At 41.7% G+C, this 25,034-nt stretch overlaps 1 protein-coding gene across 14 annotated transcripts in view; it reads left to right on the top strand.

Moving 5' to 3' along the window:
* CHD5 (chromodomain helicase DNA binding protein 5) overlaps positions 1 to 25,034 on the top strand; it is a 159,069-nt gene that overhangs the window by 43,042 nt on the left and 90,993 nt on the right. For 11 of the 14 annotated variants that reach the window (XM_066607323.1, XM_066607315.1, XM_066607311.1 and 8 more), the window contains exons 3-10: positions 7,634 to 7,810; positions 8,134 to 8,252; positions 10,093 to 10,331; positions 11,791 to 11,912; positions 14,110 to 14,236; positions 17,271 to 17,443; positions 21,783 to 22,007; positions 22,678 to 22,878. In XM_066607323.1, the coding sequence (XP_066463420.1) occupies positions 7,634 to 7,810; positions 8,134 to 8,252; positions 10,093 to 10,331; positions 11,791 to 11,912; positions 14,110 to 14,236; positions 17,271 to 17,443; positions 21,783 to 22,007; positions 22,678 to 22,878 (1,383 nt within the window). The remainder of the gene's footprint in view (positions 1 to 7,633; positions 7,811 to 8,133; positions 8,253 to 10,092; positions 10,332 to 11,790; positions 11,913 to 14,109; positions 14,237 to 17,270; positions 17,444 to 21,782; positions 22,008 to 22,677; positions 22,879 to 25,034) is intronic. The other 3 variants (XM_066607322.1, XM_066607313.1, XM_066607312.1) reach the window with 1 other exon arrangement.

The raw sequence follows: 25,034 nt of genomic DNA, 5'->3' as shown, positions 1-25,034 counted from the left end.
TAAATCTGATGCCAAAATATATATTTCATGGAAAAGAAATATGAATTAAAATAATTGCAAAAAATGTTAATTTGAATAATTCACAGTAGATTACAACATCTGTGTTTTTCATGCTAATATAAAAAGTAAAAAAAAAATGCATTAAACTATTGTCCATGGGTTGCAACATCTACATATTTTTACATAATTATTTACATTAATTTCGAGCATTTATTTTTACATAAATATATACAATTTATTCAAAGCTAATAAAAATAAAACAAATAAATAACATGAATTTAAGTATTTTACTGTAATAGTAATGATGTAAAAAAAACAAACCAATAAATATAATGAAAAAAAAAAACTGGAAAAATTCACCTTTGATTGTGAAAGGAGTTTTTTTTTTTGCATGATATTACTACTACTACTAATAAAAATAGCTCTAATTTAATACATAAAAATCAAAGAAAGAAATAATAGAAAAAATGTGAAAAGAAAAAATAGCTAGAGTCTCGCCACTGTGCAAAATGGCATTAATGCATTGTCCTAAATCTCCTCCTATTCCATTTTCTTAATGACTTCCTCTTTTCATTTTAAGCTTAGATTCATGTAACTGAAAGCCCTTGTTATGCAGTGGTATAATGGAGACGGGAGGGGGGGGGAAGGGTACAAAGAGTGAAATCATTTCAACCTGTACAGAGTCTGTTACCATGGAAACCAATTATTCAATGGCTAAATTATAACTGTTTATTACAATCATCTTGGGGGAAAGCTCGGTTTTTGCATCACAAGGACATCCAAAGCGGGATGTTTTTTTCTCTCGATAATACTGTATTTAAATATTATTAATAGAGAAATTCTGAATAGAGAAAAAAAAATGAACACAGCAAAAATAATTTAAATGTATTCTAAACATCCAAGCTGTGAAGGAAGCATCGGAGCATTCGCTTGTTCTTAGGGGTTGTACTTGGTTTTCTTGGACACCATATAAAATGTTGATGCAGAGCAGAAAAAAAAATTATAAGCGAGAGAAAATGTTTTGTTATATGTGAAATATTAAAAAAAGATACATTTGGATAAAAAAGTTCACAAATGGAGGATATTTTCAGTGCCTTCTACACAATGGGCGTGGAACTTGATTGGATAGGAAAAAAGGTGTAATTTGAAGCTCCATAGACCATAATGCAAACTTTTCCCCCAATTTATCTTATGTCCTTTACATGGCAAAGTAGTATTTGCACCCTATCAGACTCCAGGACATACATGGAGTAAGGACAGCTCATTTAACCCCTTCCAATCCAATTTATATCCTGGTTTTCCTAGGGGGCTTACTCTTTTTCTGCCGCTATACAACAGCACTATATGCTGGCTAAAGCCAGTATTGCATGAGGTGACACGTTGGATAGGCTCCGACAGCAGAGAGGCTGGCAATATACAGTAAGAGAACCCCGACGGACGTCTTCCAACATCAGAGCTGTACAGTCTCAAATTATAATGTCTTCAGAGGTCAGACAGTGGACTGGAAAGGGTTAGTAGAAACTAAACATATCCCAGTGTCAGTGTTTCTGTCTTGTCACATGGTAGTAAAACAGATAGACAATGCTACAACTATAAAGGTACAGTATATTACTTAATGAAATAGTATAACTACAGATTTATAAGCAGAAAGACCTAAAAGTAGCAGATATATAGTATGAGTATAGTGTATAGTTAAGTTCACTTTTCCTACAAGGAAATTGTATACTTTGCAGTGGGCTGGGCAATTATTCAAATTAATTCCATTAATCACCATTTTACTGAGGCACAATACTATTTTTTTATCAGGGTGGGACTGATGAGTGGGGGATAGTATATGGAGACTGTGATGAGGGCAAAGAGGACACTATATAGAGGCTGTGATGGTGTGTGTGGATAGTACATGGGAGGCTGGAATGACTAGGGGGGGGGGGGGTATGGAACCCCATCCTTCAAGTTCACTATATATATAATATACCATATACACAGTAATTCCTTGGTAAGTACTGATTATCAGCACTGTCCCATTCAATTCTGATAATAAGTATTTATTAAGGAATGACTCTATAGGTGATTCCCTAATGTAAAAAACAAGGTGTCCTGGTATTTTCACTTGTTTAACAAAAATGAAAGAAAATCCAGGTTAATCAAAAAGGGAAGAGAGTAAAAAAAACTTAGATTTTGGTTTTCAGCCAAATCGCCCAGTTCTAAATTTATGGTATGCTTTATTTTTTTTGGAGTGAGGCTACCTACACAAAGGCAAGTGCGATATCGGGCTGCGAAACTCGGCCTGATATTGTGCTTGTTAACCTGCGCTTTACCCCGTGGATGCAAGGCAATTTTTAGGCAAAATCGCCGCACATCCCTACTGTGAAATTCAAATCTTCTCGCGCGAGTTTCACGTGCGATAGAGGATCGGAAGTCTTTCCCATTGCTTTCAATAGGAAACCTTGCATTACACTGGCTTGCATATTGCATGGCATGCGGGAGACATGCAATGAATTTAACCCTTTCCAGTCCACTGTCTGACGTCTGAAGACATTATGATTTAGGGCTGTACAGCTCTGATGTTGGAAGACATCCGTTGGGGTTCTCTTACTGTATATTGCCAGCCTCTCTGCTGTCGGATCCTATCCAATGTATCACCTCATGCAGTATTGGCTTTAGCCAGCATATAGCGCCGTTGTATAACAGCAGAAAAAGAGTAAGCCCCCTAGGAAAACCAGGATACAAATTGGATTGGAAAGTGTTAAGTTCACATTGAAGTCAATAGGCGATGCCTTCCGAGAAATGCAAAAAATAGAACGTGTTACGATTTTATTCTTCGCTAAGAATGGAGTTCATATTCGCTCAAGCTTTTTGAGTCTCACAACGCAATAAAATCGTGTGAGATTCTCGGCCGTATGAAACCGGCCTTTGTCAATGGCAGACATATGGAACTATATAGGCATACGATTCAATATGTCTGCAGCATACATTCGCCAACGCTCTCATTCTAATGCATGATTCTGTACTGTACCTCCATATAACATTTTTTTTTTGTGTTCCACTCAACTCCTACAGAAAAAAAATTGTAGCATGTTTCATTGGACATATTACTAATGAGCCATATTCTTACGTCCATAGCTGCACACGCTTCATGCAAATGGAACTCTTGTGTACATGATCCTATTTATATGTAGTATGAATCTGGCCTAAGCCTATATTAGGACAGGAAGTAGATTTCTGACGCCAGGCTCACACAAACGGGTCAGATTTCCGCAGCTGAAGACTTACTATCATTTGCGGAAAATAATTGTGAAAGATCGCAGAAGATTGGGGATGCCTGCGGTTTTCTGTGCGGATGTACATCATACCGTCCGTGCAGAAGAAAGATCTCTCTTCCCTCTAGCCAGCATTGGCTTTTCTGTCTAATTTCAAGTTGCGTGCGTTTCCGCCGCTCATACGCAATGTTAATTGTGTATGGGCTGCACATTGCTCGCATCCACAGACTTCTATTGAGGCAGTTCACGCGGAATCCACGTTAAAAAAGAGCATGCTGCAACTTTTCTTCTGCTCACGGAATGCACAATTTGGACCAGCGAGTGTAAAGGACAATTCAAAAAATACATTTCTTTCAATGTTGGCGTTTTAGCATCTATCTTCCGTGTAGAGGCACACAATATTATCTGGGTATACTATGATGGATTTAAGCAATCTTTGGCGGTAGTATCTGTGTGCATTATTATGTTATTATTTCAACTATATATAACTAGAATTGCTGGATTTTGGCATCCATGAAGTTTTCGAGTGAGTTTATATGACTATCAGTAAGTCATGACCAGCATGGGTGGGAACAGGGAATGGGGAACCAATGTTGAATTGTTGCTCATGGGTCCATGAGCCTTTATCTACGCCATTGTCCACTTATATGCCAATGGGAAAGGAGTTAGGTTCAGACAGGGATGCAGCAGGGGCACCAAAGACTGTGAAGTGCCATTCTGGTGATATGGGTGCCTAATTGCAAAGCCGAAAGTCATGTTGTGGGAAACATAGCCATATAGAGTGCTATGACATTGCAGGATATAGACATTAGGTGACCAGCGGGATTGTTGATCCGAGTCTTGGAGTTAGGTAGGAACTCAAACATTGATCTGGACATTATTCTGACTGCCACTATGGACTTGGGAAGGAATTTTTTCCTCCAAATGAGCTAAATTGGCATCTGCCTCATTGGGCTTTTTTTCGCCTTCTTCTGGATCAACAAGGGGGGGGGGGGGCAAAACAGGCTGAACTAGATATACATTGTCTTCATTCAGCCTATCATACTATGTTCTAAATAGAGATATCAGAAGGAGCTACAAGTATGACTCCGAGACAGAGGGCATGTTGGCACCTGGACTAACTAAGTATATACTTGATCCTGTGTATCTCCCCATTGTTTAGGCAAGCCTGTTTTAATGAAGCTCTGCCACAAATGCCATCCGTATCCCTGTAGCTGAGATGTGCTGCTGGAACTGTGTATACTATCCAGTGTATATATGTATATTGCAATCAAGAACTGACGTCTTATATGAGAGCCTGTAAGCACCAAGCATCGTGAACGCTGTAAATATGTTATCGGTTGTAACCGCGGTGCCTATTTGTGCTGGAGCCTGCGCCTTAACATTTGAACTCGGTGTCTACCTGCTATTATTCCACATCACCGCACACCTGCACTGATCCTATTGTGACATGCAATAATAGATGCAGGAACAAGAAGGGAATAGTAATAAGAGATTTTGGACACCTCCAAGCTTCTTGAACTCCAAGTAGAAGGGCTGTAAACATTTATGGAGGCATACTCTGCATTTCCAGCAAAAGTAGCGGCACCCGAAATAAAAATGAAATGACTGTATTCCACAGTGTGACATTTTCATTGTAGACTTTGCTCAGTGAATGTATTTTTACTGGAGCAGAGTGTTCTTGGGATTAAATGACTTCTTTAATGCCTGTCATTTCTGGCGCTGACCTTGTATGGATTTTATAGGTTCTGCACATGGCAGTTTAGTAATCAGCAGGACTTGTGTTATTGCATTCCGAATGTTGCTTCTCTCTTTTCATGTTTCTTTTAGTAAATCTTAGAACTCAACAAAATAACAATTTTGGAGCATCTTTCCTTCCAACTGTGCTTTGTGCTGTCACTCTGTTATTCCTCCTGGAAATGTATATAGATAGACAACTTGGTATTACTATTCCCCTCATCCATAGGGTTTGTCTGTACACAGTCTGACACTGTTTAATCATACAAGTTGGTACGGTTTTCAAATTAAGTGCCGCTAAAGCAGTTTGATTTTTAATGGCTGCGTAGCATTGCAGGTTATTAGTTAATTTATTCATATGTTGCCAGGAATATTAATAGAGGAACAGCATAACACACAGTTCTAAGAAGAGAAGTTCTAGAATTGTTCTTTTATGGGAAGTATTTACTAAAACAGACAGGCTAGAAGAGCTGACAAGCCCTCTTTCATTAACATACAAATGTATAGTTTTAGCTTACAACTTTATGTTTGTAGCTGAACTGTTTTTATTATTTGTCACAACCCACTAATGTGCAGTTTGAGGTTTTACATAGGACTGCGCATAAATCTTTTGCATTCCTTACTTAAATTGTAGATGCTATTTATATATATTTTTAAATGTACAGAATTGGTGATCCTACCTATCCATTTTTGCATGAGGTTTTATTAGCCTAATTTGTATATATTTTTTCTTTCGAAACCTCTCTTCTGCTATGGAGCTAGGTAAAGACGTTGCTAGGAAGTTGCTAGGGTAATCCACATCCACATAACTGCATAGCAGAAGCGGGAGCTCCTGCCGTGCCTTTACTGATCTCTATAGTGCAGCTCCAGACACAGCTGTTCCCCTTGAACGCTTTATTAATAAATCCAGCTTTATACATTTTATCGAGTCTAACAAGCAAAATGATTCCTTCTGTGCCCCATATCTGCCCCTAGTGTTGTTATTGCTCTTTACCCAGCAGAGCACTGTGTATGGAGAAGCTGTTCTATGCTGCAAACAGCTTCGCCCATCACCGTGCGAAACCTGATGCGCTGACAGGGTTCTGATGTACATTACTAAGGTATTTGTCACCACCTGATGTACTGATAACCTGACAGTGCATCAGGTCCAGCGGGAAGTGGGTGTTGTGAAGGGGAGAAGCCATCTGCAGCAAAGAACAGCTTCTCCAAACACAGCTCACTGCCGATGGAGGAGTAGTGGAGGTAGAAGAGAAATAACAGCACTGCGGACAGATGTGGGGCACAGAAGGAATTATTATGCTTGTAAGACTCAATCAAATATATTTATTAATAAAGTGTTCAATGGGAACAGCTGTGTCTGGAGCTGCACTATAGAGAACAGGACAGGCACAGCTGGAGATCCATCTTCTGATATACAGTTAGGTGAATATGGATTTCCCTAGCATTGTCTTCACCTAGCTTTACAGCTGAAGAGGGGGTTTGAATGAAAAATGTAAAAAAATTAGGTTGATAAAACTTATTGTAAAAACACATAGATTTGCCTATTCTGCACATTCTAAAAAAAAAATTAAATGACAACTACATTTTAGTTAAAACGGAACTCCAGGAGCAAAATAAAACCGCCAAGTATTTACCAGTGTATGGTGGTATTATCTGGAAATTAAATTGTTTTATTATGTGGGAACTTTATGGCAGTAGCATGTGGTGTCCCTAAAAGCATAATATGGATATTGCCAATTGTTGGAACTGTTGATATCGGCTGCGGCACTATATTATAGTATTATATGGCATACATAGACATGTATGTATTATAATACATACAATGAAATCTCTCCAACGATCTCCTCTTTGAGAAGACCACTGCTTTGTCTAGATCAGACTTTCTCTAACAGATTCGTAGACAGGGTGATGTGTTGCCGACAACCAATGACTTTTACGCTAGCTAACTTTTTGGCTAACTTCACACTGGCATGTGCAACATGACTGTGAATCCAGCCTTCATATTGCGCTCCCCACCATGTGAATTCCCCGCTAATGCGGGGCGTTTTCATCCCAAAACCGCCTCGCATCACTATGGGGACGTAGCGATCCTCCACTGCAGCGTGGTGTAATGCCGCCACCACCCCAATGAAAACAATGTGCGCTGCAATGCAAGAGCAATGTTTCCTGCATAGCCTTCGTAGTTCCATATTTGCGCGTCTTGTAAACGCACAAATTTCACGCAATTTTCTCTCCTGTGTGAAGTTAGCCTTAGTGTTGTTTAGAAGATGCAATCGCCCACAAGCAAGCATTTGCTTATTTGTCCTCTGATTGTTGCCACCTTTCCATTGGGCAATGATTGGATGAATGAATGTTCGTTCTCGATTATCGGACCATCTGAAAGCATCCTATAATTAGGTTTCGGCACAGCTTCTACAAGTTGTTTCAGAGGTGGAGGTGATTTTGTTACCCCTTGTGTCACATGGGGAGAAACAGTAGTCTGAAGTAATGGCAGCATAAATCGCTATGACTACCTCTATGGTCGCAGTGGAAGCTTTTTGCCGATACAGTAATTTTTCAGAGAAATAAAATATTATTGCTGAATGTGTTCTGGACCCATTTTGTTTGGTTGACTACACAAAATATTTCTCGTTTAGGGAAGTGATGAGGAGCTGTCAGAAAACGAAGATGAGATGGAAAAGTCAGAAAGTGAAGGCAGTGATTACGCCCCTAATAAGAAAAAGAAGAAAAAAATTAAGGAGAAGAAAGAAAAGAAATCAAAACGAAAAAAGAAAGACGGAGAAGATGAAGACAATGAAGAAGGATGTGTAAAGGTAGCGTATTCCGGAGGGATATATGGCTGATACCTAATAATACATTCCTAAAAAATTACATTTTTTTTTTTAGGTCTATTCAATTTTTTTTTTCAAATCAAGTTTTATTAGGGTTTTTTATATTACAAAGCCGCTTGGAGTCTGACGTCCGCGGGACAACACGTAGTACAGGCATACAATAGTACTTTTAAATCAAAGTTCTTCCGGGCGCCGACGCGTAAGATAGCTTAAAGGTCTATTCAGTTGAATAGAATGTAGCTCTCTCGCCATCATTTTTTATATCTGTATATTACTTTTCTAATAGAAGTAATTTTTTTCCAAAGGAGCCAAAGACCTCGGCACAGCTGATGGAGGAATGGGGACTGGATAACGTAGACTATGCCTTCTCTGAGGAAGATTATCATACACTGACTAATTACAAGGCCTTCAGTCAGTTTCTCAGGTATTTGCCAATAATCCTGAACCATATATATTGTTGGGCTGAACTTTGCAAAGAGTTCTGGTAGGCGAGAACCCGAACCTCAAGCTGTTAGTTTGGCCAAACTGGAAGTTCATAAAATATTCCCAAAACTAATATTAAACACTGTAGATATGGCTCAGTGGTTAGCAGTGTTGTCTTACAGCACGGGGATCTAAAGTTCAAATCGAATCAAGGACAACATCCTCATGGAATCTTTCAAAGTCAATGCAGATGTTGTCCTTAGTCAGATTTGAACCCAGCACTGTATGGACACACTGGGCCACATCCACTAAATGACCACATCTATTTCCACCCACCATCTTAGGCAGTGTTCAGTACTAGTTTTAGGAGTCTCTCTGAACTTTCGGTATGCTTTGAACTAATTTGGAATGAACTGAACTGTACATTTGCAGTCTGATTTGAGTTGTGCCAGAGAATTTCGGGTCCAACTTTTTTCAGTCCCCTAACAGTAAATAAAAGTTATACATTACATATGTCACAATAGTGGTATTTAAAAATACATCCTGTGTGGCAAAAAACCAAGCTCTCATACAGCTTGGGCACGCGCGGATATTTCATGCAGATTTCTGAAGCAGATGCATTGCGGAGCATCCACGTGGAAAAAATCTGCAACCTCCCAGCCTTTTCCCCACCTTCCCAATTGCTTCTAACCTTCAAATCCGCAGCTCCCATAGAGATAAATGGAGTGAGATCTGCGGTAAAATGGAGCATGCTGCGGTTTATTATCCACGCGTGGCATCCGCAAATCATTTAAAATCAAATCCGCAGGACTTAAATGAAGTGCAGATGCCCAATGCTTCTCTATGGGAGGCTAGAGCTGTGGATCTCCAGCGCGGATACAATAAATAAAATCTGCCTGTGGACATTGGGTCCTGGCATAATGTCCACTTGTACACACGGATTCCACTGCAGAATCCCGCGGTGGAATCCAGCTGTGCCTGCGGACATTGGGAGAAAAAAAGGTTTTCTTACCTCTCCGGCTCCAGTGCGAATCTCCTCTGCGCCAGACGGATCTTCTTTCTTCAGCACGGTGGATGCGTCCGGACTTGCCAGTGACATGCCGGATGCATGCGCAGTGCATTTAAATTTTTTTTTAATGTCCTGCTTTCCTGTGGATCCACGGCACAGCCACAATGACAGTTGTGGCTGTGCCACGGATATAACGGCTTCCATTGACTTCAATGGAAGCGGTCTTGCAGGATCCGCAGACAAAAATGGAGCATGCTGCGATTTCTTCCCGTGCATACAATCTGCACGCCGTGAAAAAAAATCACATCTGCATGCTATAAATTGCCCTGCGGATGCTAATGCATCCCTATGGGCTTCTAGAGCTGTGGAATTCCCACGCAAGTGACACGCGTGGATTTTATTATTAAAATCCGCACGTGGACATTGGGCCTTACTTGTATTGTGATTTGTGTTTTGCTGTGTACTAGGACTTTGTTCACATATTTATTTGTTTTTCCATTTTTCTGTTCCACAATTGGAGTAGGAAAACTAAATGCTGGATCCCTCCTTTGACAGAAACACAGGGCATCATATGGATCGCATAGACTCTAATGGGCTTCATCCTGCTTCTATCATGCCCTCTGGCATTTTCCTATACAAAATAGCACCGCACGCTATGCTATTTTGTCTGGGATTTTGGGACGGATATGTGTGAGAGACCCTAAATGAAGCCTTTAAAGCAGATATGAACAAAGCCTAAAATTCTATTATAATATGCTATAATAAGACCAATGCGCACACATGATGATGAAACAGCTTAATATGATGATACTTACTTTTATATCTCTGTTAGACCTTTAATAGCAAAGAAGAACCCTAAGATTCCAATGTCCAAGATGATGACCGTGTTGGGTGCCAAATGGCGTGAATTCAGTGCCAATAACCCACTAAAGGGCAGCTCGGCAGCAGCAGCTGCTGCAGCTGTTGCTGCTGCTGTTGAAACTGTGACAGTTGCTGCTCCAATTGTAGCTGCTCCTCCACCACCTTCTCAACCGCCTCCTATAAGAAAAGCCAAGACCAAGGAAGGGAAAGGTATGATCTAGATAGTATCTGTCTATATACATGGGCACCAATAAAGGGAATACATGGGAACCAATGAAGCGACAAAATTATTTATTTTAGCATTGCCTACATCTAGTGATCCTTCTAGAGAGTGACATTGGCTGTATATGGACATTTGGTATAAAGTTTATGAACTTTTTTTTTTCTGAGTGTTCACATTGTAATTATATACAATTTCCCTTTAAAAAATAAACAGTAGATCTAAACTTTTTAAATATTCTATCTTAAATGGGTTTTCGAGCCATTTAAATGACTTTTTCCATCTTGGACAGCCATAGAATATTCAGGGGATATGCCATATATGCCTGATAGGTGTAGGTCCCTTCTCTAGGACCCTCATCTATAGCAAGGGCCGATTGTCTAGCAGCCATCAGTGGCTACTTTTCCTAATTGAAATACAAGGATAAGTGGACATGATTTTGTGTGGTTCTCTCCTTTAAATCTATGGGAGTTTCTGTAAAAGTTGAGCGGGTAGTTTATAATCATCAAATGAGAGTTGTAGGACCCAAGGTCTCCTGATGGGTGATGGTCCAAGAAGTGAAACCTACAGCTATCAAACATTTCTGCCATGTGCTGTGTATATGGCATAAATGTCCAAGATGGGAAAACACCTTTTAACATTTAACCCTTTCCAATCCAATTTCCCTGCCACCCGCACGCTTTTTAGCTCTTATTTATTTTAAGTGGGAAAGCATGTTGTGGATTCCTTGGAATTACTCAACGAAACACATAAAAATGATGTCATGATGATTTTATTAGCAATTTTTGAAATGTGAGTTAATATGTATATTATACATATGTATGTATATCATTATATATAGATAGATATCTCTAATATATTATGTATGTATATTACACTATGCAGAACAGAGGTCCGTCATGTAAGTTCTTCTCTGCATATGTATATTACAGTATGCAGATCAGAGATCTAACTTCGGAGTTCTCTTCTGCATATGTATATACTGATGCTGTGGTTATAAATATTAATGACTGAGATGCCCCTTTAACTGAGTTATCTTTTTTTTCCGGGAAGCTGGGTAACAACTATTATGGCTTCCACTCCAGTAGCACAATGGATGACACCCACCTTTTCCAGATTTCTCAATTGCTTCCATATCATAGTGTATTTAGTTAGTTCTATGGAAATATCCAAATACATCTTTGTACCTGTGTTTAATTGTGCATATTCAAGATCTAACATTATCACCATATATCCATATGATGCTGTAAATTCGGCTTAGCAGAACCAAGCGGTTCTGGGTGAATGTGGCTTTCTTCTGAGCAAGTTTTCTGAAAGATCTGGGGAACTCGCACACAAAATATTCAGATAATATATTAGAACTATGTATCTTATTTATTATATGATGACGATATTACATAATATGATTTTCTTTCTTTGTAATGATAATCCATATTGTTTGATGTCCAGGGCCTGGTGTTAGGAAAAAATCTAAATCCAAAGATTCGAAGAAGAAAGGTAAAGGGAAGAAACTTGCAAATCTGAAGTTTAAATTTGGAGGAATGGCAAGCAAAAGGAGAAAAGGGTCCTCGGTGAGTAAGTAACAACTGTGTGAATCAAAAATAGATGTCAGATGTGCATCAATTCCTTCATTAGAAAAAGTCTAAAATAAGGTGTGCCTTTACAAATACCGTTTTGTTCATTCAGCTTAGCACAAAAGGTGCAACCAGAAACACATTTATTTCTCGTTGTCAGTTCGGAAACTGCATACCACATCACCACATGTATATGCATGGATTTTTGCCTTCGTTTACTAAGGCCCCCTTCACACGGAATTTCCTCAGCATTTACACACAGTGCAAGCCATGTTGAGAAGATTTAACCCTTTCCAATCCACTGTCTGACCTGTGAAGACATTATGATTTAAGGCTGTACAGCTCCGATGTTGGAAGACGCCCGTCGGGGTTCTCTTACTGTATATTGCCAGCCTCTCTGCTGTCGGAGCCTATCCAACGTGTCACCTCATGCAGTACTGGCTTTAGCCAGCATGTAGCGCCGTTGTATAACGGCAGAAAAAGCGTAAGCCCCCCTTAGGAAAACCAGGATACAAATTGGATTGGAAAGGGTTAAAAAGTCCCCTTCATATGGTGCAGAGAATTTCCCTTAAAGAATTTGCACCATTTTCATAAAATGCTGCAGATTCCGATTTTGCAGTATGTGTATTAGTGCTGTGGAATCGCTCTGCTGTATTCAGCCCTCAAAATACAAGGGTTGCTTCCCGCAGCTATTCCACAAGTGAAAGTGCGACCAAATCGGCACCATTTAGGCACAGATTTGGCCACCGCGGAATTGCTGTGGGTATTCCTTTACAGAAGGTCCACAGCGATCTTGCCACATGAGAAGGCCGCCCAATGATGCGTCTCATTCCCTCTTCCTCATATGAATGTCCAGCAGCGGGCGAAGTCAAACAAGACGAAATATTCTGACATTGAGGGACTTTCTTCAAGTACGAATCTTGGGCACATGAAACAATCTGTACGCATTTAATTTCAAACAAAATATAGAACTACAAAGTATGAAGACAACTTCAATGTAATTTAAAGGAATTGTCCAGGATTAGAAAAAAAATGGCTATTCATTTTTAACCAGAAACAGTGCCACACCAGTCTACAGTTTGTGTGTGGTATTGCAGATAAGTCTCATTAACCTCAATAGAACTCAACGGTAATACCAGACACAAGCTATAGACAGGTGTATTGCTGTTTCTGGCAGAAAGTAGCCATGTTTTTCTAATCCCGGACAATCCGTTTAATTAATTGAGTTCGGCGAACGTTCAGGCATTTGTTTTACATAGTAAGCACTTGTCAGAATCCCCTCCTCCATTCTACATTATGGTCTAGTTGCTTAAAGGGGTTCTGACATGAATAATGTTTTTATGCTTTAGCAGCCATTGTTCCCTGGTCTGCCTAATGGACCCAGGGAACCCATGGTTTAATGGCTGCTAAAGCATAAAAACATAATACTTACCTTTTCTTCTGTTGTTGTTGACATCGGGGGGTCATCTCCCGGCAGGTGCTGCTCCTCCTCTTCTGTCTGCACGAGCCGCGCCGCTCCGGGATCGCGCGCATGCGCAGTGGAGAGGTGCCCTCTGACAGGAGTCAGGACGGGCTGCGTCTCCACTGCGCATGCGCAGCACTCCGGAGTTCAGCCGAACGGACGGGCCGCCCACAGCAAGCACTGCTTGTGACGTGCTTGCTGTGGCGGTCCGTCCGTCGACCTCGGAAGTGCCTGACGGACGGAGCAGAGCAGGAAGCGGTCTTTTTGACCGCTCCTGCTCTGTTTAAAGGCACAGAAGAAGATGCCGGCTGGAGGGGACATGCCTGGCGATCGGGCCAGGCCAGGCAAGGTGAGTACAATTTTCTTTTTTTGATGTCAGAACCCCTTTAAAAATGAAACTTCTACATTCTCATACCTGCTGGATTCACCTACAGAATTGCAGCTTGGTAAGCGGAAAGGGGAGGCAGGGACTTGTATAGCGCCAATTTATTCCACAGTGCCTACTGGTAATTTATTTATTACTCACTTTACTAACCTCGGAAGGATGGAAGGCTGAGTCAACCTTGAGCCACCTACCTGAACCTTGTGGGGATTGAACCTGCAACCTTCAGGTCATGAGCGAGAGCTTAGGACTGCATACTGCTGCCTTAACACTCAAAGAAAAAGATCAGATGAGAGTAAGTAGTAATGTGTCTGACCGTATACATCTCGTAATTTTGGTTGTATATCCAGAGTGAAGAGGATGAGAGAGAGGAGTCTGACTTTGACAGCGCCAGTATCAACAGCTCCTCTATCCGGTCGGATATTTCTGGTGGTCTTGGAAAGAAAGTGAAGCGAGGGAAAAAAAAAAGTAAGAGGAGTAAGTATTCCTATTCATTATATGAATTATATTATTATTGAGGTACAGGGTGCTTTCAGGGTATGGAAAAACCACCATTATGCAGTGTAACTATAGGTATGGGCCTTATCTATGTAGGAGAATGAAAAGAGATAATCCATAATCACTGCCCTGTCATTGCTGACCTCCCATCATACCCGCTCCCCAATGGAACATGATGCACTGTGTAAGTGTCTCAGAGCTTCTGGTTGTGAGTACTACACCCAATGCACTAAGATACTGACAGATTGCTTCGGGTTCCCGCAGGTATCGGGCGCAATGTGAAGACAAGAAGCCGTATGCAGCGCAGAATAGCTTCTTCACACACATTGCCCGCAACTAGGCAGAAGGCAGAGAAAACTTTCCTATAGGGAACATATGTAGTTAAATGAAGCAAATAAATGGCGGCAATTTGAAAAACTATTGCATGTAAACTGCTGTGCCTGCGCTACTGATCATGTTGCAAGCACAGTGAAGAACAGGACTCTCTATTCAGCTATGCAGCTAACTGTAGATGGATTTTCCTAGTAACGCTCCTCATAGCTGAATAAGAGATTTTTTACTAAAAATGTACAGAAAAGGCTGATTTAAATATGGTACAAAATGCCTATACTCATCACTTCTGTACATAAAAACTTAAATGACAGTTATACTTTAGGCTCTTGTTTTTTTTTTCATTTTTGAATTTTTTTCTCCCAGCTTTCAAAACATCATAATATTTTAATTTTCCGTCGACATAGCTTAATTTTTTTGCAGGACAATGTATTTTTCATCAGTACAATCTACTGTACCCTATAATCTACTGAAAAGATTGTAAATTGGCTGAAATGGAAAAAAGCACAATTGGACTACTTTATGGGGTTTTGTATTAGAGGTAAAAGATACAGCAAAAATGACATGCAAAATTTATTCTATCAGTCACTACTAGAGATGAGCGAGCATACTCGCTAAGGCAAACTACTCGAGCGAGTAATGCCTGATGCGAGTACCTGCCCGCTCGTCTCTAAAGATTCGGGTGCCCCCCCCGTTCCTCCCCGCTCTCCCCCCCTGTTCCTCCCCGCTCTCCCCCGCTGCACCCCGCCCCCCGGCCGGCACCCGTCTCTTTTGAGACGAGCGGGCAGGTACTCGCATAAGGCACTACTCGCTCGAGTAGTTTGCCTTAGCGAGTACGCTCACTCATCTCTATTCACTACGATAACAGCAATACCAAATTTAACTTATTTTTACTTTTTCTTTTTGCTCACATCTACAATATACTGCAATATTACAGTTTTTCAGTATATTGTACATTTACAGTTTTTCTATTAAGCCCTATCACAGGCAGGGCTTAATAGAGTAAAATCCATGGCAGGCATCGGGGCTTTCAGAAGGCCTCAGGCTACTATACAAGTGCCATTTGGGAGACAGAGGGAGCTCCCTCCGTCAAACCATTTTAAGTGCTGACCGTTTCATCAGAAGGATTAACAGTCAGTTGTCAGCTGTAAAAGACATTCATATGGAGAAGATGAGACTGCTCCATAAAGACTATGCACACATCCAACCTACATGTATGTTGGATATTGCCAAGGGATTACCTTCCTTTGTGGTGGCACTGCAGCGATATTGAGCACTTACAGCCAGGTTTTCTCATAGCTTACAGCTCATTAATGTGGTTCTCAGCAAGGAAACACTTTGTAATCAGCTTATTGAAGTATTGCAGTATATTATTAAGGAACTTTTCCAAAAAGTATAGTTTGTTCGAAGCAGGCAACCTATTTTTGTTAGAAGGGTACCTCAAAATTAAGGTAATTACTAGATGTCCCGCTGTCAAGACCTCTGGCAATCAGCTGTTATTTGTGGGGAAGCCCGACAACAAATCTTTAAAGGGGTTGTCCCGCGGCAGCAAGTGGGTCTATACACTTCTGTATGGCCATAATAATGCACTTTGTAATGTACATTGTGCATTAATTGTGAGCCATACAGAAGTTATAAAAAGTTTTATACTTACCTGCTCCGTTGCTGGCGTCCTCGTCTCCATGGAGCTGACTAATTTTCGCCCTCCGATGGCCAAATTAGCCGCGCTTGCGCAGTCCGGGTCTTCTGCAGTCTTCTATGGGGCCACTCGTGTAGAATGCCGGCTCCGTGTAGCTCCGCCCCGTCACGTGCCGATTCCAGCCAATCAGGAGGCTGGAATCGGCAATGGACCGCACAGAAGCCCTGCGGTCCACGGAGACAGAGGATCCCGGCGGCCATCTTCAGCAGGTAAGTATGAAGACGCCGGACCGCCGGGATTCAGGTAAGCGCTGTGCGGGTTGTTTTTTTAACCCCTGCATCGGGGTTGTCTCGCGCCGAACGGGGGGGGGGGGGGGGGGGGGGTTTAAAAAAAAAAAAAAAAAAACCGTTTCGGCGCGGGACAACCCCTTTAACCCTTTCCAGTCCACTGTCGGACCTCTGAAGACATTATGATTTAAGGCTGTACAGCTCCGATGTTGGAAGACGCCCGTCAGGGTTCTCTTACTGTATATTGCCAGCCTCTCTGCTGTCGGAGCCTATCCAACATGTCACCTCATGCAGTACTGGCTTTAGCCAGCATATAGCGCCGTTGTATAACAGCAGAAAAACAGTAAGGCCCCTAGGAAAACCAGGATACAAATTGGATTGGAAAGGGTTAATACCTCTGCAATGATACCAAATGAAGTATTACTCAGTGCCTAATAAAAATCAATGGACTATGTAATGCACGGACGTGCTGGGTCCTCCAGAGAAAGAGATCGCCTTTGTAGCTTCTGTTTGCTCTTGCTAATACATGAGGCCCCTCATCAGGAAGATCCTCTCTACACTAGACAACCCTTTTAAATGGGTTGTGTAGATATGCCTGGTTTAATATTCTTTTAGGGCACCCCCTTCTATTATCTAAAGCTGGATGTGCTGTCCCTGATCGCTCAGGGCCATGTTGGACAGCAGTGTCCATTGAAAACTTCTGATAAAAAGAACATTATAGTGAGAGTTTGTCATTCACAATTTGATATCTGTCTAGTTGACGTTGGAGAAGGAGATGGATATGAAACAGATCACCAGGACTACTGCGAAGTCTGTCAGCAGGGAGGAGAGATAATACTTTGTGACACGTGTCCTCGTGCCTATCACCTTGTCTGCCTGGATCCAGAGCTGGAGAAAGCCCCTGAGGGCAAGTGGAGCTGTCCACACTGTGTAAGAGCTTTCTTCATTCCATTCCTATTGTCTTAAAGCAGAATTACCCGAAATCTCAAGATCTTCCAGGCCTAATACTTGAGACTGCACTGATGAGAGATTCTAATGACTTGTTCCTTTTGATTTCCGTCAGGTCAAGTGTTACAGCGAAGACTAGATCAATTTCTACAACCCCGTAAGCCAGAATACTGGCTGACACATGTATACTTGGGACATTTACGTATTTGGTGATTTGATTCCAGATAGCACTGTATTACAGGAAATGTGATCCGAATCTCTCAGTAGTGCAGCCTCAGGGTTTGGACCTGTAACTTCAAGGATCATATCTCAGCTTAGACATAAGCTACTAATGTATACTAAATTGTCATATAAATCTTCTGGTAGGTTCCAAAGCACAAAACCTATAAACTGTGTTAGCCATGCTTATGTGCTTTGTGCCATCAGTATTAAATAGGACTATCCAGAGGAATACTATTGATGACCTATCCTCAGGATAAGTCCTCAATAGTTGATTGGCTTCGGTCCACTGCTTGGGACTCTGATTGATCAACTGATGGGGCGCCGGCTGTCAAGGCTGCAGTACACAGGGGTCGGAGCGGAAGCTACTGCTCCGACCCCAGTGTAGTGGTCGACACTTGTAACTGCAGGCTGGGATCTCATTGATTTTTAATGAGAGCTACGACTGCAAGTTCAAGCACTGGCCAATACATTGGGGTCGGAGAAGCCGCTTCTGCTCCAACCCTTGGTGCAGACAGTGGGTGCCCAATCAGCTGCTTGGCCAAGGTCCAAGTGGCAGACCCCAGGCCATCGACTATTGAAGAGCTATCCTGGAGATAGGTCCTGAAGTTATCAAAAGCATTGGCATGAAAAATGCCTTTAAAGATTAGTATTGTGAGGTGCTTGCACATGGTAATCCTTCTATGGGTCACTACCCTCTTAGCTTGCAGTCTCAGTTCAACAGTCCCAAAAACTTCCAATCTGGCATCATGTTGGTTCCACAATTGCTGAATTAATTACAGAAGGTCGACAAAAATATGGAAACACTGTATGAAATGCATTCCTTAAATTACATGTGATTATAAATCATATTTCAATAAGACATGTAGAGGCCGATTTTAAGTGGAGTTAATATGACACAGATGCTGCCGGGTAGCAGTGAACATCTTACTGAGCAACAAGATCCATTGGTCAGGGGTTTGAGTCACTCAGCTGCTGTTAAATACTGACTCCCAAAACCACCCAGAGCTGGGCAAGAGGTGAAGTAAATACAAATTTGGCGTGAACGCTCTCAGCCAAGCAGGGGTCAAAAAGGCATCTCAGTGCTAATGATTAGAATCCCATGCATTTTGTACAGTGTTTCCATATTTTTGCCCACCGCCTAGTTGAGGCTGCGACATCATACACATATTAGCTGCTTGTGCCTTATCTACTGAAATAACGTGCTTCTTCGACTCCAAGTGACTGTTCGTTTCGCCAACAGCTATTACGTGTCTGTGGTATACGTTCTGAATTTCTACTTCTTGAATGAATTCAAAGCCGTCTTGTCTACGTTAATCACTGTGTAGGCTGCGATGGCTTACTCCATATAAAGCAGACTCCATTAATATCTGGAGATATTTTTAAAATTCTGTTATGATACTTTATTGAAAAAAAAAAAAGAGAGATGAAAGAAAATGATGCTTTTGGAAGAAGCCGAGATTCATTGTAACTTCTCAATTGTCTCCTGCTGAGCGCTGAAATAAGATGCATATTGATGATGGAGGTCTCCAGGGAATTAGGTCTATAGAGAAGGATGTGTGTATTTTAGCATTAGATACATGTTGTATCTGTATCAACCTCACAGCTTATCAGACTGAAAACCCAATAATGTTGGCATTATATCTAGTTGTGAAGCCATAGTCTGCTGATAACTACAGGGTGGACCATGGAAAAGTACCCAGGGACCACACTCTTCTGAAAGCTGTCTGAAAGACCATCTTGCCCATAGCAACCAATCACAGCGCAGCTTTCATTTTACCTCAGCAGTATAAGAAATAGCAACCAATCACCGCACAGCTTTCATTTTACCTCAGCAGTATAAGAAATAGCAACCAATCACAGCACAGCTTTCGTTTTACCTCAGCAGTATAAGAAATAGCAACCAATCACCGCACAGCTTTCATTTTACCTCAGCAGTATAAGAAATAGCAACCAATCACAGCACAGCTTTCATTTTACCTCAGCAGTATAAGGAATAGCAACCAATCACAGCACAGCTTTCATTTTACCTCAGCAGCATGGGCGTACGTATAGGTGTTGCAGGTGGTGCGATCGCACCTGGGCCCTGGAGCCCTAGGGGGCCCATAAAGTCTCTCTTCCCCATATTGCAAACCAGTACTATTAATGAAGCTTTAAAGTTGGGGGCCAAATTCCAGATTTTACACTGGGGCCCAGTAGCTTCAAGTTATGCCTCTGCTCCGCAGTATAAAAAATAACAACCAATCACAGCGCAGCATTCATTTCATATACTGCTGAGGTAAAATGAAAGCTGTGCTGTGATTGGTTGCTATGGGCAACAAAGACAGATTTTCTTTTAGACAGATTTCATAACAGTGGCCCAGCTTGTCATGGAAAAACATGGCTACCTTTACAGCTCTCAAGTGGGTTGTTATCTATATTTTTCTGCACTGTAAACAATGTATAACTAGGCTTACATCTACCATTCAGGCATTTATGGAGGTGAAATGGCTGTCATAATGCCCAGTTTTCCTAGAAACAGAGCAAAACACGGATGTCCTGTTCCCTTTAGGGGCCTCTTCCGCGGGACGAAATACTCCACAAGGATCTCTCAGTTTAATTTCAGCAAATAACTTCAATTCGTTGTATAATGAAAATGTATACAATAATACCATATACTTTCTGCAGCAATTTCCCACTAATTTCAGTATCTCTGCTTGCTGTCATTGAATAGAAATCTTCATTATTATTTCCAACGGATACAGTTCTGTTCTTGCCTTGTGATCATCACACAAATGCATGACTTGTTACAACACAGTTCTGCAGGGCTGTGGATGCAGAATCAGACAGAGACTTCGAACTTAAAGGGACCCCTTACACGGGGCGCAGCCGAATCCCTGCTGCAGAATTTCAATATAAAATCTGCAGGTCTAATTGCGGATTTTGATGTTAAATTGCAGGCAGGTTTTAAGCCAAAAGCAACCCGTCCCCTCCCTACAGCACCAGAAACTAAGTTCTGGTGCTTTTAGGGTAGGTGACGGGTAGAGATGAGCGAGCGTACTCGTAAGGCAAACTACTCGAGCGAGTAGTGCCTTATGCGAGTACCTGCCCGCTCGTCTCAAAAGATTCGGGGGGCGGGGAGTGGCGGGGGAGAGCGGGGATGAACAGGGGGGGAGATCTCTCTCTCACTCTCTCCCCCCCCCCGCTCCTCCCTGCTCACTCCCGCAACTCACCACTCTCCCCCGCCGGCACCCGAATGTTTTGAGACGAGCGGGCAGGTATTCACATAAGGCACTACTCGCTCGAGTAGTTTGCCTTAGCGAGTACGTGACGGGGAAGCCGGGTGATGTATTTTTATACTCACCCGCTCTCCCGATCCTGTGCCGTCACCCACTAAAGTCCGTGCGCGGCACTAATATCTGGCTTCTCAGATTTGCATATGCGCGCATACAAGTCTATGGGAGAGCGTGCATGGCAATCTGAGAAGTCAGATATTAGTGCCTCGCATGGACTTCAGTGGGTGACAGCACCCGGCTCCCTGTCACCTACCCTAACAACACCAGAACTTAGTTTATATTGCTGTAGAGACGTGAAAGGATCCCTTTAAATAGTCAATGTATTTATTGACAAAATGCTACAAATGCAGGGTATGGCATAAACCGATAAAAAGCTGCACACCCCTGATCACTCCACTCTCCCCTATATGACTGCAGCGGTGACATTCCATACACCCCACATGACAGCTGCAAACTGTCACCAGCTTCAGTGGTGTATGACCCTAGAAGTAAAAATGACTGCAAGCAGAGATCTTGAAAACCATGAAGAATTGATACAGGAAGTATATTGGAGAATTGTATATCTTTTCATATACGAAGAATGTCATTTATTTGTTGAAACTGTCAAAAAACTTTTCAGGATTTCCATGTCCAATGCAGTACATGTAAACTTATATTATGAAGGAGTTCAGCACTCCAATAAAACTGAAATGAGGTACAACTGTGGTTACAACTTTGTAACTTTTCCCCATGCCCCCCAGCACTCGGATTGATGCACTCCTTATAATATAAGGCTGTAGAAACCTTTCTGTGTAGAACATAACATTACTTTGGCTCTACTTCTCTAGGAGAAGGAGGGCATCCAGTGGGAGCCAAAGGAGGAAGAAGAGGAGGAAGAGGATGGTGGGGAGGAAGATGATGAGGAAGACGATCATATGGAATTTTGTCGTGTCTGTAAAGATGGAGGGGAACTCCTGTGCTGTGACACTTGCCCCTCCTCCTACCATTTGCACTGTCTTAACCCACCTTTGCCTGAAATACCAAATGGAGAATGGTTATGCCCACGCTGCACTGTAAGTAGCATTATGCTGTCTTCATGACTACAAATGCACCTTCTGTAGATGGATATCACCGCACTTAGAGATAATTGCATTAGTCCACATGATTCCCCAGCCATGTCCTGCTCTATCTATCTCATATGTTGTTAGCTCTTCTGTTCTATCATATTCTAGTCTCTTCAAGGAGTTATAGTCCCGTCTGCAGAGATGGATCAATATCTGTCTTATAACTCATTGCTTGTGCCTTGAATTATTCATAAATGCTTTTTCACAATTGAGGTCCACCTCTGTAGAATGTACACAAGCTGCAAATACAGTACCGCCAACTTTTCTCCTGTCATTTTTAGGTCTAACACTCCTTGGTGAATAATTTCTTAATACATTTTTATTGGGGTCTGAGGTTTTTTTTTAATGTAGAGCCCCATTCCCCCATGTAGAGGTAAATGATAAATTCTGGCTTCTTTTAGCTACCACTAGAAGGAGCTCACTGCATATTAATTTGCTATTGAGTTCTGTACGCTCTTGAGCTCCCTCTAGTGGAAGCTGCACAGTTTGGTATGATACCAATATACAGAAATACATTTATTGCTCGCTTATATTGAGTGTAGGGTGAGATAGAATAAGGTAATTAATAACTCATTGCTATTACACTCTAATATATACATATTTATTTCCTTATTCATAGTGTCCGCCTTTAAAAGGCAAAGTTCAAAGGATTCTTCATTGGGTTTGGAGTGAACCCCCTTCACCTGTATCAGGACCTCCAGGTGAGATCGATCCCCTCATGCCACCTCCAAAGCCTGTGGAAGGCATTCCGGAACGCGAATTCTTTGTTAAGTGGGCAGGACTCTCCTATTGGCACTGCTCATGGGTGAAAGAGTTGCAGGTGAGACAATAATTGTAAGGTAATGAAAAAAAAATACAAATGCATTAATATTTCTATAATCTGGCATTCGACCGTGTAAAAAGTTTAATAATCTGGCACTGCATTAAAGTTTATTTTGGGCTTTCTCAATGATGGTTCTCTAACCATACAAGTGTGTTGTATAGTGCTGTGCAAGAGTTTTAGGCAGGTGTAGAATAAATGCTTTTTTGTCAATTAACAAAATGCAAAATGAATGAACTAAAGAGAAATTAAATCAAATGAGTATTTGGTGTGACCACTTTTTGCCTTTAAAACAGCGTCAGTTCTTCTTGCTACACTTGCACACAGTTTTTGAAAGAATTCGTCAAGAAGTTTCTTCCAAACATCTTGGAGAACCAACCACAGATCTTCTGTGGATGTCGGCTTGCTCAAATTTGCCTGTCTCTTCACGTAATCCCAGACCGATTCGATGATGTTGAGATCAGGACTCTGTTGTAGCCACATCACTTCCAGGGCCCCTGTTCTTTACGCTGAACATTGTTCTTAATGACATTGGATTGTTGTTCTGCTGCAAAATAAATTTGGAGCCAATCAGACACCTTCAATTTTTGAAAAAAATTTCTTACTTTGCAGCATTTTTCCACTATTGCCTAATACTTTTGCACAGTACTGTATATCACTGATATCTGATAATTTTGCACTTATCAGGTGTCAAGTAAAATTGTACAGATCTGTATACTGTCAGTGAATGGAAACATTCTTATTTCAATATCAAAGCTGAAAATCTATGCAAAGCTACTGTAAAACGTTTCATAGTTGAGAGTTTGCTACAATTGTGTCCAGTCTAGACAATTCTCTGTCAACAAAATACAGTACATCAGCAGCACAACTCTATCTCCTGTTTTGTTAGTTTTTTATAATGTATCAGTGCAGATAAAGGTCCATTTAGACGCGATGATTGTCGGGCAAATGATGCCCGACACTCGTCCCTGCATGCACTCGCTCCCGTGCTGTTGCATGGGAGCTAGTATCACTGTCTCGCTCACAAAGTGGTCAGGAGGGGGACGGGGCGGCTGCAGGAGATTTCTCTACTAGTGCTCCGCCGCCCCTCTCAATTGAGTTAACATAGCGGCTGTTCAGTACAGAATGGCTGCTATTTGCACTGAAGATCAGCGTTTAGCTCATCATCTATCATTTATGCTGCATAAACGATGGACGATGAGCTATTCGCTCAGTGTAAATAGCAGCCGTTCAGTACTGAACAGCCGCTATGTTAAGTCAATGGAGAGGGGCGGGGGAGAGAGAAATCGCCTCCAGCGCCCCTGATGGGAGCCAGCGATACTAGCTCCCGTGCAGGAGCACCAGAGGAAGTATATGCGGGGACTAGGCTCTGCTCATCGTTTGCCCGACATTCGTCCCATCTAAATGGGCCTTTAAATGTATCGATCTGGAGGAGTCCAAGCTATTTAGCTTACAAAAGACGGTCAACAGAGAATACAATGGCAGCACTCTAAGCAGTGAATAGTCTACATGGATTGCCTGTAAACAAAAATGATCCTATTCACTGACAACAAGCATAGTTCCTGAAAATTGAATGCAGTGAAGCACACAGGATATTAGAAAGTTATAAAAACCTTACACAATGATTAAAGTATACTTTCAGTTTCAGAAAGTTTTGTAGATTTGACTGTGAGACACCTATTGTTTGCTGAAACAAAGGTTCAGAAGTGCGTAGCTGAATGCTGTCTGTGCCCCTTCTACTATATTCTGCTCTGCTCAGCTGATCCTCGGATAGGCAGGGTTAGTGAAGTATGAGTCTGCCCACGTCTCTGCTCATGTCTCAGAAAAGAGCTGTGCAAGGCCGAGGGCCCCTGTATTGCATTGATCAGTGGGGGTCCTAGAACAGTTCTTGTGTAATACTTTGCCCCTTTAAACCCAGTAAATATCTTCTCTTAAAATGGTATTCTGGGGCTTTTCAATTTTTTTTCTATTCGTGACCAAGAGGTCATCAGTAGATGATTGGCAGGGACCCGCCACTCGGTTCCCCACCGCTCGCTGATTTGGTCAGTCGGTCCCTGCCGATCAATAAAAAAAATTTAAAAGTCCTGAAATACCCCTTTAAGCTTTATTAACATAAATGTATTTGGTGGAATAACCAGTTTAATGGAGTTTTACAG

The sequence above is a fragment of the Eleutherodactylus coqui genome, chromosome 6, assembly GCF_035609145.1.
Source record: "Eleutherodactylus coqui strain aEleCoq1 chromosome 6, aEleCoq1.hap1, whole genome shotgun sequence".
In the NCBI taxonomy this organism is placed as follows: Eukaryota; Metazoa; Chordata; class Amphibia; order Anura; family Eleutherodactylidae; genus Eleutherodactylus; species Eleutherodactylus coqui.
This window is presented reverse-complemented; position numbering and strand designations above follow the sequence as displayed.